The sequence below is a fragment of the Ixodes scapularis genome, unplaced genomic scaffold (assembly GCF_016920785.2).
Source record: "Ixodes scapularis isolate PalLabHiFi unplaced genomic scaffold, ASM1692078v2 PGA_scaffold1__304_contigs__length_218370807, whole genome shotgun sequence".
Lineage (NCBI taxonomy): Eukaryota > Metazoa > Arthropoda > Arachnida > Ixodida > Ixodidae > Ixodes > Ixodes scapularis.
In genome coordinates, this window is record NW_024609846.1 from 166000773 (window position 1) to 166017629 (window position 16857).

At 44.2% G+C, this 16857-nt stretch overlaps 1 protein-coding gene across 1 annotated transcript; it reads right to left on the reverse strand.

The window, feature by feature from the left end:
* Positions 1-2: 2 nt before the first annotated feature.
* Positions 3-16582, reverse strand: LOC8034616 (45 kDa calcium-binding protein). Its single transcript, XM_029989490.4, has 6 exons — positions 15876-16582; positions 12764-12900; positions 10970-11077; positions 8984-9139; positions 5043-5206; positions 3-3810 (listed from the first exon to the last, which is right to left on the reverse strand). Exons 1-6 carry the CDS (start codon positions 16238-16240, stop codon positions 3634-3636), a joined length of 1107 nt encoding a protein of 368 aa, XP_029845350.3. The 5' UTR covers positions 16241-16582; the 3' UTR covers positions 3-3633.
* Positions 16583-16857: the final 275 nt, after the last annotated feature.

Below are 16857 nucleotides of genomic sequence, written 5' to 3' on the forward strand. Positions count from 1 at the left end.
TGTTTACCGAGTTCAACAACTTTTATTCAGCAATGTGGAGGTACAGTTCCTAAATGTGTGTCAAGGCACGCCAAATGAATGCGAGAAAAGGCGCTTACTGCCCTGTTCTTTTTACAGCATTTCTTGTTTTTTTATGAAATGGCATGTCAGCAAAAGTTCAGAATGAGTTTAGCGCTTCCTTATCAACAACTCTGAATGATGCTACTGTTTGCTTACACCTAACCTGACAGTACAGCAAAAGCTACAAGCGCTTGTTAACATAGAATGACCACTCCGAGAAAAACTAATAATGTAAAATGCATTGTTTGTATCATCCTGTTCGGATCTGTTTCACTTGTTTTGCCCGGTTGGCTTTTAGAATACCGACATCAACACCTGACACATCCTGCATCAGTCAGTACAGAGCCGCATATTGGGAGAGTCTGGCGACGAAGGCGCTAGAGAGGAGAAAAAAAAAGGAAGGAGAGGGAGGAGAGCACCGAAGGAGCGAGAGAGGAAGGAGGGAGCAAAGGGGAGACGACCGCCGTTTTGACGCAACACGCTTTCCGTACAGAGCACTGTTGAAGCTACACGTCGTCTGCTACGAGCCGATTTCTTTTAGAGCGCAGCTCTTAGGCGCCCGTTTCCGGCTTGAGCGGCGTCGCCGTCGGCGTAATGGCGCGGTGCATTATGGGTAAATTTCCCCGCTAAATCTAGCGGAAAAATGTCCCCGCTAAATTTAGCGGAAAAATTTCCCTGCTAAATCTAGGGGAAAAATTTCCCCGCTAAATCTATCGGGAAAATGTCCCCGCTAAATTTAGCGGAAAAATTCCCCCGCTAAATCTAGCGGAAAAATTTCCCCGCTAAATCTAGCAGAAAACATTTCCCCGGTAAATCTAGAGGAAAAAATTCTCTGGGGGGTCGCGTGACCCCCCCCCCCCCCCCCCCCCCAAGTCACGTGACCTTGGGGAGGGGTCATGTGACCCCACCAAGGTCACATGATTGCACCCCAGGTCACGTGACCCCCCCGAGAATTTGTGAACCTCAGTACCCTTCCCTCCTCCTCAAGAGCTGCGCTCTAATTCGACGTTACAGGGAGTTGTATACGGCTTTCATTTTTTTTCCATTGAAGAAAAGTTTTCGGTCAGATGCCGAGAAAACTTAATTTCTTAGCTTTTTAACCCACCGTGGAATAACAGTGTATACTATTCTTGCCAGAACCACCGACATAAAAGGAAATAACTGAAATTTCGATGCTGATCTCATGCATTCCATTGAGTGAATGAATGAAAATGGTGGACCTCGCCGCTCAGTTGGGAGCAGCCGGGAATTCACGCGCATGCACTCACGCATCTCACTCTGTGCCGTGGGCTGACTGGCTCACTCGACAGGGGGGGCGTTATGGTGGCGAGATCATAAACTTGCCAAACTCTCCCAATATACGGCTCCGAGTCATTATTATGCGAATCACCAAGGTAGGTTAAAAGTTTTTACGCCTGAACTTAAGAATATGTCACGTGACCCCTCCCGACATTGAGGCGACAAATATATTGTGGAAACACAAGCACATAGGGGCAGAACTTGCACAATGGAAGAAAAGATTCCAAGTTCGATTCTGGGTGAGGAACTGTCTTGCAAATGGCACTTGGCAGGCACCGAGGTAGACTTCGTTTTGTTATCGTATTGGTAACAAATTTTCCTGATGCTCTATACTTGAAAATTGGCCCACAAACACATCCGCATTAAAACTCAACTACCACAAAAGCGTGAAAGTGTTAATACCTTGTGCTTGTACTCATTGTCTTGATGTCAGGTTAAACGGTCTTGACATACGAAACAATTTTTTTCTGGCATGAAATACCACTAGTATATATGGATTCATGACACCAACTAATTTATTTATTTGCCTAAAGAAACAAAAGTCGAATCAAAACTACACGGAACAATGTGATTTCAGAGACTCCAGAGGTTACTTGTGTTGTTTCACACCCCTACAAATACATGTCTAAATTACGTTCAAATCGGAATATTTCATATGTTTCGGTGGTCATAAAGATTAGTATGTTTTACAATGACCCCAGAGGGCATATCTCGGGAGCCATTCTACTTCACAAATGTTGCGAGTTAGGTATTGTCGCGGCATGCGGCCGAGGATGGAAGAGCGAGGGAAGCCCCAAGCAGACTGTTGTGACGGCAGCCTTGGCGTGGAAAGAGCAAGACAAAGCAAGACTTTTAATGTCTTGAAAACCTGAGACTTGGGCACAACACATAGGCTTGTGTGTCTCTGTTGTCCCTCTTTGTTTGCATGTCTCGGGTTTTTAAGATGTTGAAAGTTTACCAGTCTCCCTGCATGTTTTCTGTTATATTTATCGAGACGTTGAGCCCTAAATACTTGTTTTTCTCTTGACAGCTAAGCCTTTGTAGGTCACATTTCCCGCGATAATCAAGTCACACATAAGCATGTTGTGAAGAAAACAATTATATGCAAGAAAGTGCAATAAATTACAAAAACATTTAAGGGGTCTAAATTAGGAAATTGACACACAAGCTTCAAGGTAACATAAATGTGGCAAAGGCAGTGATGTGAATGAAAATGTTGCAAACTTGTTCGGGCCCTAATATTTGGCCTTTCCAACAACTTTTTGCTTAAAGGCTGATGATGTACAGTTTCCACTTCTGCTTGCTTGCTTCCTCTCCCACATCCTTTCCCACCTTCAGCACTATTGCCTTTTGGGGTGGAAGACCTGTCTTGCAGAGAAGTGGAAGTTACGTACAACAGGCCCTAAGCGATTCTCAGTGAAGCCTTGTTAACGACACTCGCGGAAGTTCAACAGTGTTGTCGTGAAATGTAAGAAACGGCAAACATGTATAAGCATACAAAGTAACATACTACATTATGTATAAAAGAAATATGGAAAAACTTGATCGCTTATAGAGAGGAGATAGCAATGGTGCTCACCTTGCACCACAGCATGCGACGGCATTTTTTTTTATGCATAGGTGAAAGTGTTGGTTGTCTACAAAAGCTAGATCTAAGCACACTCCATACTAGTCATTTTCTAAGCTTACTTATGAGACTTGGGAAATCTTGACTAAGCACGTGCAACTGCCTCTAATGCTTAGTGTGTGAAAAGTGGAAAAATATAAATAATACAAAACTACAGCTATGCCAAAGACATTTTGGTGTTTGCAGTTGATATGGCAAGGCTAATGTAGCTCTTCTGCACACTGTGTACTTCAGTCTAAACACAATGAGACTCTCCTGTGGCTTCATATTCACAGGCATTTCTTGTTCGCTTCAGCGTTAAAGAAAAAAAAAGGCAAATAAACTAACACAAAGCAGCTGAACAAACAAAATAAACTTTGAATGCAATAATCACAAACATTTTCTCACTGATTAACACTTCCCCCAAGCGCAAATACATTTCCCCCAAGCGCAAATAAACAATAACAAAAAACATGACCGGTGTGGAGATTCGAGCAGGCACCTTTGGTTAGTTATGACAACATAGAATCAGCAGCCCAAACATAAATTAGGATGACCTTCCAAAATATCATACCTTTCACATATCACAGACATATTGCCCTTATTAAAAAGTTTGGCCGTGCATCTGACTCTAGAGATGGCAAGAAACCGGATGTGTCTGTCGGAGCCTAGAACTCGTCGTGAATGTTCCTGGCCGTGTTGACCATCTTGCTACCGAGGAAGATGTCCTTCTTGGCCAGCACTTCGTCCAAGCTCAGTTTGTTGTCTCCATTCGTGTCGGCCTGGGCGACTAACTCTCGGGCTTCGCTTCTGGCATGCACTGGATTTTCAGGATCGTTGTACATCTGTAAACAAAGATTACATAGATTTTTTTTTTATATGAAAGTTCCAACATGCAATGGAGGTCTTTAGATTTGCTAGTTGACTAACGGGATGGCAAAGAAAAACATACTGATGTGCTATTTTGTCTGAACCTAGTAAGCGAGGTCCGGTAACAAAAGCAAAAGTGCAGGACATAGTCATACATTTTGACAATTCTATAAACTTCACTTACAACAGGCTCTGCCAGTGACTGATAAGACTATGTAACAAACTGTAATGCATGTTCTGTCAAATATAAAATATGTTTAACTTCCAGATGCTGCATGCACTTGATGATAGGACAATAGGTATTTGATCCAAATGTAGCACACTTTTGAGCCACCTGATTGACAGTTCTTAATCGTTTGGTTGCCAGGACAGCTTTATGATGACCATTTCTGAGCATCATGCTCGAACAACAAAAGGTTCGAGGTACAATTAAGCACTTCTTATGAGTTGTGAATGGAAAAGCACGCTCGCCGCTCTTTGCTCCCTTCGTTAATCTGCGCGTACAATGCGGTCCTTGGGCCTTGTGGCACGAGAAGGCCCAAGGTCTGCGCGTACAATGCGCAGACCTTGGGCCTTGGGCATGGAACGGCAGAGCCACTGCCTCGCGGACACGCAGCGCCATCACGTGAGCGATCGTTCAAACTGTCGTGTGCCTTGTGGCACGAGGAGGGAACAGACAGCAACATAGTTCCCAGCAGAACAAACCCCTTGGTTTATTACATGCACTGTATATATTGCCACGCGCCGTACAACCGATAATAGGCAAGCGAACGCAGTGATCACTGATAACACAACAGTGTGATAACACAGTCAGGTTGACACCACACAAACTGACGCGCAGCGGCCAATGGGAGCCTCGTCGACGTGCGCCAGCTAATGAGACTGAAGTATAAAAGGTGTTGCTGGCTAGCTTTGCGCGTGGTTTCATTAAGGTGCCGTTTTGCATGGTTTCAAAGCTGATGATGTCGGCTCGCTCCATGAGAGAGTTAATGCTTTCGCATTAAAAAAGGAATGTTTTAGAGACACCGACAGACCGGCAACTCCTCGTGTCCTTCGTCTATTTTAGCGCTGCTTTACCTTTTCTAGCTTAGATGCCCGTGCTGCCAGTATTATGAACTCGTTCTTAGCCACTTAGTTCCAAAACGTTCCGACGTGCGAGAACGTGCCCATGCTCTGGGCAGTCACGTCTGGCCAGGACCCCACTGACCAGCAGCTCTTGGCGGCTGGCCCGGCCGTCGCCGTTCTGGTCGATGCTCTGTCGGAACTCGAGGATGCGCTCCTTCTTCCACTCCTCCTTGCTCTGCCGGGTTGTCTCGTCTGGGGTCAGCTGCGCAAACTCCTCCTCCGACAGGTGCTCGTCCCCATTCTCGTCTGCAAAGGTACTCACAGTTCTGAGGCTTGGTTGCACAACAAGCATGGGCCTTCTACAATTCATATGGTAACCAACCATCAACAGACCTTTTGCAAAAACACCCAAAGGCAGTGAAAAGTGCACAGCTAATTGCTAGAACATTTTATTCACTCCGATTTGCCCCTGCACCGTCTGCCATGTAACGCAAGGGGGGAGGCAGGGGGCCATGGTGCAGTTGCTTGCCTGCATTTTCTCTGTTGCCTCCAAGATCGCCTCTGTTGTCTGCTACGGTTTGTTCTACAGAGGCTGTTCTGAGCATTCCTCTCGGTGTCCCAGACGACACTGCGCGCTTTGCAAAAGGTCTACTAGAATAATATGCCATAACTGTTAGCAGCATAACTGTTAGCAGCAGTATGGCTATGAACATGGATAGTTTGCAACACAACATTCACAGTTGGCAAACATTCAGAGTTTATGGCTGGGAAAAAGAAACTGCAAGGACACCGTAATCAATGACAACAATGAAGAGAGCACAACTTACGGTGTCTTCAGAAAAGTGAGGTAAAGGTGGGACATTGGGAACTTTAAAGTTTGTCAATTTCGCCACTCTGGCTAACAATTTTTTGGTAATGTTTCAAAAAAGTGAAAGCCGTTTACAGCTCCCTGTAACACCGAATTAGAGCGCAGCTCTTGAGGAGGAGGAGGGAAGGGTACTGGTGGGGGGTGAAGTGACCTGGGGGGGTCACGTGACCTTGGGGGGTCACGTGACGATGCCGAGATGTCATCAGTGACGTCACTGATGACGTCATCAGTGACGATGACGATGCGGAGTTTGATGACGTCATCAGCGATGATGACGATGACGATGAGGATGTCGGTGACATCATCAGTGACGTCACTGATGACGTCATCTGTGATGATGACGATAACGATGCGGATGCCGGTGACGTCATCAGTGACGTCACTGATGTCGTCATAACTGATGTTGACGATGACGATGCGAATGCCGGTTTACGTCGTCAGTGACAATGACGTCATCGGGGAGGTCACGTGACCTCGGGGGGGGGGGGGGGGGGGGTGTCACGTGACCCTGGGGGTGGTCACGTGACTTTGGGGGGGGGGGGGGGGGGGAGGGTCGCGTGACTTTGGGTGTCACGTGACCTTGGGGGTCACGTGACCCTAGAGGAGGGGTCACGTGACCTCTGGGGGTCACGTGACCTTGGGATGACCTTGGTTACGCCGACGCCGCTCAAGCCAGGAACGGGCCCCTAAGAGCTGCGCTCTAAAATATACTGGTCCAACTCCAGAGCAAAAGTTTACCCACGTTTAGTGTTTCTCCATTTGTGTTGTCACATGGTATGATCTGCTGGAGTAACTTGGGTCTACTAGAGCGAGATATAGAACACAGCTAGCCATCTAAGTAGTGAGATCACAAGTGAAACAACGAAAATGGTTTAGAATGCAACAAAGCCTACTGTAGATTAAAAAAATGACCGCATCTCCACGTGGTGAATGATGTTGATTGGGGCGAAGCTCTGGTGGTGCTGATGATGCTGATTTTGTTCATAGGTAGTGCTGAGTTCCGGATTGCATTTCGACTTCATTATTACTGCTTTATGGTCCGTGAAATGCAGAGCCAGTGGTTCTAGCGGATCAGCTTGGATCACCTAGAAGCCGTGGGAATGCATCTCCACTGCTTAAGCCAACGGTCCATGTCAGAAAGAGAATCTGTGGTATGGATCGTGGTTATATACGCATTTGAGCATTTGACCGCAGCGCCCTCTCGTCTATAAACGTTAAGCCAATGCATGCAAAGTTTAATGCGATTATATATGCATTTGACCGCAGCGCCCTCTCCTGTATAGACGTTGAGCGGCTGCATGCAACGTTCCATCCATGATATCCCCAGCTCTTGAGTTACTACCACATCTCAGAGTCCGCTACTCGTCCCGCAGTCGTGGCCGAGTGGTTAAGGCAATGGACTAGAAATCTATTGGCACAGGTTCGAATCCTGTCGACTGCGTAAACATTTTTTCTTTTTTTAAGAAGACAGATGGGATGGCAATCGATGAGAGCACGGACGCCGGACAGACAAAGCTAGACACTAAGGAGCTTTGCCCCTAAAAAAACATGCATAGCAAATTGCTAGGTAATTGCATTTCATACGTGAAATGTTCGAGCATCACAAACGTTTACATCATTGTTTGGCAGGACGTCTAGCCCGTTGAGCCAGATGCCTACGTTCATGGCGCTTTTCATGAGATAATTTAACGCATGGCATGTGTAAACTTAAAACAATAAACCTGGAAATCTTTCAGAACCTTCTAACCCACCTTGCCTCTTCATCTACCTCTCCTCCTCACTTCACCCCTGGTCAAATGACCTTGCCGTTAACCAATCAGCGTCGAGCACCTCACTCCTCTCTCACCCGCCAACCAATCAATGTCGAGCCTCGCGGCCACACCTTTGTCCGGGCTTCACTTTTTGGGCTTCACGAAATGACAAACACGTAGCCAAAAAATGTTTCACGTTAAAATTTTTAGGCTCTAGTAAGTGTTTCATTTACAGTGGAAAGACCATGCTTTTGCCGATCTGAGTCATCAAAAATTTGTCTTATAATGCCAAATAAAAATAGCAGCTGCATCTCTGCAGTTTGCTTCAAGACATACAAATACTGCAGCTATAGTCACTGACAAAATGGCAGGGTGTGTCTTTCGAACACCCGACCTCCAGCACACACTCCTCCTCCCATGCTTTGGCTGCGCACTCACCCTCCAAGTACGAGAGACACCGAAGCGTTGTCCAAGGTAGAAAGCTTGCGCTGGATGCGGGACAACCGAAGCTCCTTCCCGCCGTTCTCACCTTCTCAATATCTATAGTATGAGCCTGTTACGAACAAAGTCAATGCATCCTCACGGGACACCTGGAGATCCAATCGTCGCAGTTTATGAAAAAAAGCAGGTGCTAGCGAATGATGACTGACCATCGACGTTTGAACTAAGACAGAGGGTCTGCGTTGGAACAATACTGAGCGCCATACTACCGTGTCGTTTGTGGGCGTCCGGAGGGGGGTGCAAGGGAGGGCACCTGCCCCCCTCGGCATTTTGGGAATTATTAACAACGAGTTGCTTCGGTGGTGTACGATGTGGCCACGCTGGTAATAAGTGTTACAAAAGACGGTCTGCAGTTGCCGTCCGAGGCGTGTTTCTTTCTTGTACAATGGCCCCGCCCCGTTGGTTGTACAAAAACGGTCCGCAGTTTTGTTCCTATGTTTCTTTTGTATGATGGATCAGCAGTGTGACTGCGTGAGTAGGATTATCCAATGTGAACCACGTGCACTATGGTATGTGTAACGAGCACAGCGAAAGCCCGAAGCTATCCTCTTCTTAAAACCAATATCGTCAAAGTTGACAGTCCAAAGTTGTTCTCCTTCCCGTCGATAAAAGCAGAATAACACGACTAAAGGACTCCCATCGTAGTAAAACATTATGTAGTGCTTGTTTGGCCAATGTTGGCTTGCCACAACAACGCTTTTGCCACATAATTCCAAAACTGCTCCAGTCTAAAAAAGAAATATAAAATATTTCCCCTTTTGGAAAAATAAGGTTTGCCCCCCTGGAAAGAGTTCTGCAGATGGTCACAATGATGTTTATAAACTTGGAATCCCGGCGCTGGGCGCACGTTGTGGAGTTTTGATGTTAACAAACTTTGCGGTAAGATGCAAAGTTTCAAACTTGGCGACTTTGACTCCTAGGAATTGAATGAAACAGTGATGACGAGGTTGTGTCAATGCTCACCAAGATTGCTGATGATGTCATTCACCATCTTGAGCAGCGAGACGTGGCTGTGCTCGGGGTGACGAAATGTCAGGAATTCGTCGATGTTCAAGGCGTCGGGGTCCGAATTTGCTGCCTCGAACCAGCTCGCTTTGTCGAGCAAGATTTTCTCTTTCACTGGAATTCAACAAAAAAAAGATAAACCTTTTCAGATTGTACACAGAGCAAGTTTCTACATGTTAATATAATTTGTATAACACGTAAAAAAAAATTTGGAGGACGCTTAAGCTTCGCCTTTAAGAGTGGAATGCGATAGCATTGTCGGGCTCCGTTTGCATTACCTTCTCATTCGCATCTCATGCTCTTCCTGCCAGTGAGCAGGAAGTGTGGCGGACATGCCTAGTCGGTAGCGTGTCTGGCTCGCAACCGAAGGCTTGTGCTGTGTCTCTTACTTTGTCCTCATCTTGTAGTGCTTTTGTCAAAAGGAACAACGTACCAACAAGCCCATCTCTCACTATTGATGCAACTGAAGGGTCGTGGGATCGAATCCCACCTAAAATTCTTCAAATCTTTCTTTAAGGCAAATTACTTTATAAAGTGAAATCATTTGGGACATGCAGCAACCTTTAATTCACATTACCTACATGTAATGTTTTTTAATCACTTTCATTTGTGGGGATTCATGTGGTCTCCCTTCCCCGATGGCTGTGATAACGGCCGCGGGTCGGAACGCTCAGCCGCCTGGCTTGGGGGGCCCTCCTCTCACTCTCTCTTGGGGGGACCGATTACCGTTCCCCTGCTCGGATACGGATCACTGCTGACAGGCGAGGAGGTTTCGCCTCTTGTTTTCCCGCTTTCAAGAGAGGGACTCGTCCGGCGACCGCGAAAGAGAAAGGACGTGTGTCGGCGACTTCTCCGATGCTTCCCTGTTTTGGCTCTCCGGAACCCCGCGTCTGGCCGGTAAGGACCTTTTCTTACCTTGCCGCCGTGGGGGGCATTTTGGATGGGGACATGGTAGTTCATTATAAGAGTGTTGTAATAAATGCTCTTGGACTTTGTCCTTACTCTGGTATGTGTGTCTTCTTTTCCCCTATATTCGAGAGAGTGAGACAAGGTAGTCGATCATTGGCCCCGACGGATGTAACTAATCGAACCGACCCATGGTGATGTAGCCCTAAACGTCGTCTACATTGCCGCGGAGATGTGGGGACCGCGCTACTAGGTTGAACGGCTCCTTTGAGATCGCCACTGCTGTTGAGACAACCCTTTGGTTACTCTATCGGTACCTGTGTTGGTAGCAATATCCCACATAAAATGATTTTATAGCCATACTATTGATGTTGGGGTTGTCAGTGGCCCTTTAAAACCATCGACTCCATCTTGATTGGTGAACTCAAGTGCGGTGGAGACTTCGCATGCACTCTAAGAAAGTGCATGCATCTGTTGGGGAATTTACTCTAGACCGGTTGTTCTCAACCACTGATGTTTCAGGAACCTTCTCTGAATCGGCAGAAGTGATGGAAGCCATACCCTACCATTCACCGATGGTGAGAGGGGATATTGGATGATTACTACAATGACAAAATTCGACATTGAGGCAACTTTGAAGTCCTGAGACGGAGAATAATCAGCCCTACTCACCTGGCACACACGGTTTAGTCTACCATTTAGCTTTGTGAGACAGCCAGCACCAATACTAATACTTGTTTTTATTGCTCGGCTCGACTGGCGGTTGAGGGCTTCGAGGACCCTAAGAAGGCCTCCAGGGACCTCAAAAAGTCCGCAGAGCCCCGCTTGAGAACCACTGCCCTAGATTATAGGTGACCAGACAGCATATGCTAGTTCACTGTTCACCAGGCAACTAGAGTACACAAGTTACACTCCAATATGTGGTGAAGTATCAATTTTCCTATCAAATCTACTTTCCCCTGGAATTTCTTTTCCCCAAAAAATATTTACTCAAACATGCTTCGATTGAACTCTTATCTTCGACAAAAGCCTGCTTACCGCTTCTCTCCAACCCCTTGTGGTCCTCAGGGTGGTGCTTGGCATAGTTATCGTCGAAGCCCTTTTCCAACATGAAGTTGACATGGTACTCGTCCCAGGATACACGGCCTGAAATGAAGACAGAAGGTGACAAAGCATGAGCAAAAGCAAGCTGGGATTAAAGAGGTCTATACCCTGTTTCACCCTGAGTATGAACGAAAAAATAAAACTGCATATGTATATATCAGTTTGCTATCTTCATCTGGAGTGTCCCTGTGCTTCTCTACGATCTCCGTCGGCCAAGGCTCAATCTAGGGTTGCCATCATTCCATCTGCGGCAACCACCCAGCAACAAGAACTTAACTACCAGAAGAGCTTGTGCAGTGCTTTGAGCAGCGCTCCTTTGCATGCAGGCTCGTGAAACAACAGTGTCATTCAAAACAACCGCTCATGTTTGTAGTATCAGCTTCGCTCGCATTTATGATGAGACAGAGTATAGATACCACTCTGTAAAAAGGTTGTATCCCGGAAGCAAAGAAGGAGTTGGAAAAAAACTATCAAATGCTTCAAAGACACATTTTCAAAGCTTTGAAAGCAACTAAAACTGTTTTTGAAAGACACATTTTTTATTTTTACACATGTCTAGATTGATTGACTGCCCCAAACTAACCTTATCTGTTTTTAATACAACTCTTCACTCCCCGTGTATTCGGTTAATTCGAGCCAAAAAATACACAATCCCCTGAACATATCCAGTAAACTTTTAATGAGATGAATGTAGCAGACATGTCTGAAGTAGATATATTTTTAAGGATTAAAGGGATGCTGAACCGAAATCTGGCTTCCACAAAACATAGCAGCAAAAGCGTGCAACAGGATGCTACAAACACCAAAATATCACTCATACAGCAATATGTCGAACAGATGACCGTATTTTTCAAAAAAAGGAGGCGCATTGTATAGATATGTTTGCGTCTTGTTTTTCCCGAGAAAGAGAGGGAACGGCTTTGCGTCTTTTCCGCCTCGCCACCTTGAGGGGGCAAAGCGAAAGGGAGGAAACGAGGTACCATGACGTCACGCGCCTTGTCAGCATCGTTCAATCTCGACCTCTTTTTCCAAAAATACGTCCGTCCATACAAGATATCACCTTACGAGTAGTGTTGTAGGGATTGTAGCGTCTCGCCTATAGCTCCTGCATTGTTTTCTGAAATCCGAATTTCGGTTCACCATCCCTTTAAAGTATGCATACACTGCTCATGATTTTTGAGTGGATGCTTTTCATGCATTTATACTTTTGTACTTTTTAGCCAATAAAGTGGTTCAGATTTCCTTGTGTGTATTTATTTTGCAATGTCACAGACCATATTTTTTCTGATATTACATATTTATATTTGATATTTTTAATCTTGGACTATTCTTACGCAGCATTTTCATTTTATCACAACATGCATACTTTACATGCTTTTTTGTGTTTTTACGTTCATGCCACAGCGCACTTAGGTGCACCCTCTCTAAACAGGCCCACGGGCTGTCTAGAGGCACCGCAAAAGTTCAATGCACTAATAAATGATTTGAGACGAAAAGATAGACTGAGAGAAGTATAGGGTATGTCTAACAAGAAGCTCCATCTGTTGCCCTTGGATGTGACCACCTTTATGTAGTTTACATTCAAGCTTCCAATCTTTTACACCAGTCAGGTTGTCATGTTTTGAACCTTTTACACCCCCATGATCACTGTTAGCTAACATATGTGCAACATACCATTACGAAAAGGAAATCTTTTTTTTTTTTTTTTCTCGACAGATGTTGCCTTACCATCATGATTTTTGTCCAGTGCCGAAAATATCCAGAAGTTATCCCGGACAGCTTGGCTGTAGTGCTCTTTCACCTTCGCAGCTATCCATTTCTCCAGTTCTTTGATGCTCAGTTGGCCGTCTTGATTTTCGTCAGCCCTGAAAATGAATGCAGAAGTTTACCAGGTCTGACAAAATTCTTTCTGTACACGACGAGGAGGTTAGATGTACATGAATATGACTTTGGAAAAATCCCCCAGCTGGAGTAGATTCTCAATAGGATAAATGGATCCTTCCACCTAAGATGGAGTGCAACTTGCACGCTTTAGGCGACACGTGCGCAGCTGAAAACATTCAAAATAACCAGCGGAATGTAGCTCGTTGAGTTTGTTAGTTAGAGGTACCAGAATCGAAGCCAGGGATCAGGCACATTTTCTCAGTCTGCACCTGCAGTTGCCTGGAGACTGCAAGCTGTGCTTTATCTTAGGTGGAAGTATCCATTTATCCTGTCACAATGAAGAGAAGTACAAATGTGGAAACAGCTTTAAAGCTAGTAATACTAGTTTCCAACTCAAAAACCATAGTAAAAAAAAAGAAAAAAAAAAAAAAGAAACAAAAGGCTTGTTTCTATATGTGGAACATTACCAATGTCCTCCTTTATGTGGTGGATTAAGATATACTTGTATGTGCATTTGAGAAGACGTATTTGTAATTGACCGTAAAATACCGCAGAAGTACCCGCTTCGTTCAAGTGCCCACCCTTAATATTTCTAAAAATTAGAAAGTCTGCAAATTATACATTAAGCACCTGATTTGACTGGACAAGCACCCATGTCTAGAGTAACCCAGTTTTCAGTGAAAGTGGGGTAAGTGCTCCGGTATTTTACGGTAGTGAAACCATATTATTTTTTTTAATACAAAATAGATTACTATAAAATTTTAAGCAAGCGCCCTCTCAAAATTTGGGGATAGTCATATAAAACTGGGGGATTGAACCTCCTTAGGTCAACAATATGTTAAGATGTGTCCTTTGTGTATATTCCAAAGGTCATAAAATTGAGGGGTGGGTGCTTATTCTGGAATGAGTGAATTCTCAATATTTGATGGTAGTCTTTTTGTGACAAATAATTTTGTAAGAATTACATGGTACAGCATATAAACTCCGAGTGAAATTTGTTCTCTTATTTTAGATGACAATGAATGTAGTGTGTATTCTGTGTGTGCAGCTGTTTAGAGATCTGTGACAGATCTTTCCTTCATAAAGCAAGTGTACACTCGCAAACCCTATGGGTTTGTGAGCGTACACTTGCTTTCCCCTCAGTAGATAAAGAAGTTGTCACTCGGTATAAGAATGCAGCAATACAAATTAAAGGTGCGACTTGCGTGGTGAAAATAAATACACCAGCGACCTAAATAAAAACAGGATATTAAAAAGGCACGTCAAACTTCGTCAAGAAGTATATTCAGAATTTCTATTGCCAAACTTCTGCCACATGTTATCATGTGAGAAAATATATATTTATATTTGATTTTTTTTTTTTAAGTTTATTGGTCACACTTTTTTAAAGCGATTTGGGGAAAGAGCTCTCTCCTGCAGTCCTGTGACAAAGGAACAAGTTTTTAAAAATAAATATAAATTAACAAGCTAGTGCCTTGGAACTGCCAGAAAAAAGCTTCTGGAAATAGTGATTTGATCCGATTCAATAAAGAGGGATGTATTAGGCAGCACAAGGAAAGGTTTAAAATATGTAGTAGACGAGGAGGAATTGATACCTAGTTCTCTCTTTTAGCCCATAAAATTTATTTAATATAACTGAGCCTAATTATGGCAAACTGAAAGGGTGCAGATAACTGTTTTTGCTATTTATGCATTCTATCCTTTTCTCTCTTAGCTGGAATATTTTCAAGAAGTGTCAAAAATGAGATGCCCCACCTCCAAAAGAAAGCCCACCCCTATACTTTTGGCAGTCTTTGCTATTTTTCAGAAACACGGAAAGATAGCCCACTTCTGGTAATTGCATGCAGGGCCCTGGCCAATGGTGACCTCGGCAGAAATGGTGTTTTTTAGCCACGGCGAGAGATAAGCGAACATTGCTGACTGGAAAAAACAGTTGTCTTTGGTTCATCGACCCTCCCTGCAATCACAAGTTTCGCAGTCACAAAATCTAAAAATAGTGTTTTTTTACTTTTTTTGATTGCACATTGCAAGTTAGCCCACTTCATAATTTCAGCCGACTTGCTTTATCTTTTAGGTGGGTTATCTTTCAGGATATCATGATATAGAAGAAAAAAGAGTACAGTAAAGATGTGCACAGAGCACAAACAAGTTATTGTTAGTTGTCTAAATTTGTCTTTCACTTCTGGAATGAAAACTGAGTGAAATATGTACCTACGAAGGTTACCAACATGTGCATACCATAATATCCAGAGAGATAGCCCACCAAAAATCGAAAGCAAATCAGTGTACAATAAAAAAAAAGTTGAAAAAGAATGCTAGTTTTAGATTTTTTGACCTGCGAAATTTGTGATCACAGAGAGCGGGGATGAACCAAAGACTACTGTCCTTTTTAGTCAGTCTGTTGTAACACACCTTGTGTTGCAATATACTTGTGCTTACAATTCAGTGCATGTGCAGCCAAACACAATGGAAGGCAATGAGCACACGCTCACAGCTTGTCCAACAGATTGTATGTTGAAACTACTGCAGTCAGTAGAATTTGGTGTTAAGCGGCAAAAACAAAATGCAAAACATCATGTTCGCGCCAACTGTACGGTGCACGTAAATCACCAAATCATTGTTAATGAAACGAGGTTTCTGCTGCCGTAAGTGAATTGCGCAGACGTCATGGAAGCTGCAAACATGGCAGCTTGGTTTGCCATTGCAGGATGCAGTGGCATGCATCTTGCAATGTTTTCACAGAACTTAATTGGTATTCGATTCACGGCGCACAAATAATTATGGATAACTTGAGGCAATTTCGGCACAGACGAAATAAACACGTGAAGGTATAATACGACGGATGGAACACGAGGTTCTGAGAATGCCCAAAAGATATTTACAAAAGATTAGCATATACTATGGCCATTCAACGTGGATGACCAGTCTACGTCAATAACATACGTTGTTTTCTCACTTAGAATAAACGCTGCGCAACAAGGCGTCGTCTTGATCTTCCGCCGACGCTTGAGCGCCAAGCAAGACTTCTTTTCTGTACTTGGGATTCAGTTGTCCATCTCTCTCCATGGGAAGCCCTTCAAGGTGATCTGGCGGCTTGATGACACTGGCGTTCAACTGATCCAGTTTGACGTTTGCGAACCTACTCCGGTTGAAGTCGGTGACTTTGTCGCGAACGTTCCGCTCCGTCAACGATCTAAAAGACCGCGTTGCGTTCGGTTGTAGCGGCACGCTCCAACAAGACACCACGACCGAAACGAAACAGGCCACTGCCAAGTTCGACGACGCAGCACCGAGGACCGGCTGCTGTATCGCTGTGACCATGACGAAGGGTGATGGTCCAGGAACTGCTTACGGAAAGGATCTGTAGGCGGGTTGGATGAACTCCTGCGCTAATGTAGCACTGTAAAAACACTACAAGCGCATCGCATCATGTCATGTTTTCAAGTTGAGCTCGGATGTTTTTGTACAAACGGGAACAGGAAAAGGACTGCTTCCGCGGCGGCCATCGCATGCCACATCATTTGTTGATAGATTGCTGCTCAATGGCTAAATGCTAGTGAGCCGAAACCGAAACCGTTGCTATGGTTGCTATGACAAACATAAGAAACCGTTACGAAAACAACAAGAATAAGAGAAAGAAATTTGTGTATTTTACGCTGAAAATGCTCGTAAGTGGTCTTATTTTATTTATGCATGTGTTTATAAACAAGGTTATTTAACTGCTACATTTTTGTGTGTTGTCTGAAATTCAAAACATAAAAAAAACAAAAAAAAAACCTGGGTTCTATTTTTATAAAACACGTTATACAATTGAAAAGAAAATAAAGAAAACATAATAATTTTGAGTGATGAAGCAAATATTTTCAAAGTTTGATTTGAATTCGGTGTGTCTCTAATTTTTTCTCCTTCATGTTTCTCCTCTCTCAAACGCTTCGGAA

Excerpts from the sequence above, each read along its gene's own strand:
- LOC8034616 (XM_029989490.4), bottom strand. The coding sequence starts at position 16,240 with ATGGTCACAGCGATACAGCAGCCGGTCCTCGGTGCTGCGTCGTCGAAC. Across the intron at positions 5,207-8,983 it reads TGACATCATCAGCAATCTTG|ACGAGAATGGGGACGAGCAC; the intron begins GTGAGCATTGAC and ends GTACCTTTGCAG. Across the intron at positions 3,811-5,042 it reads CCAGCCGCCAAGAGCTGCTG|ATGTACAACGATCCTGAAAA; the intron begins GTCAGTGGGGTC and ends CTTTGTTTACAG.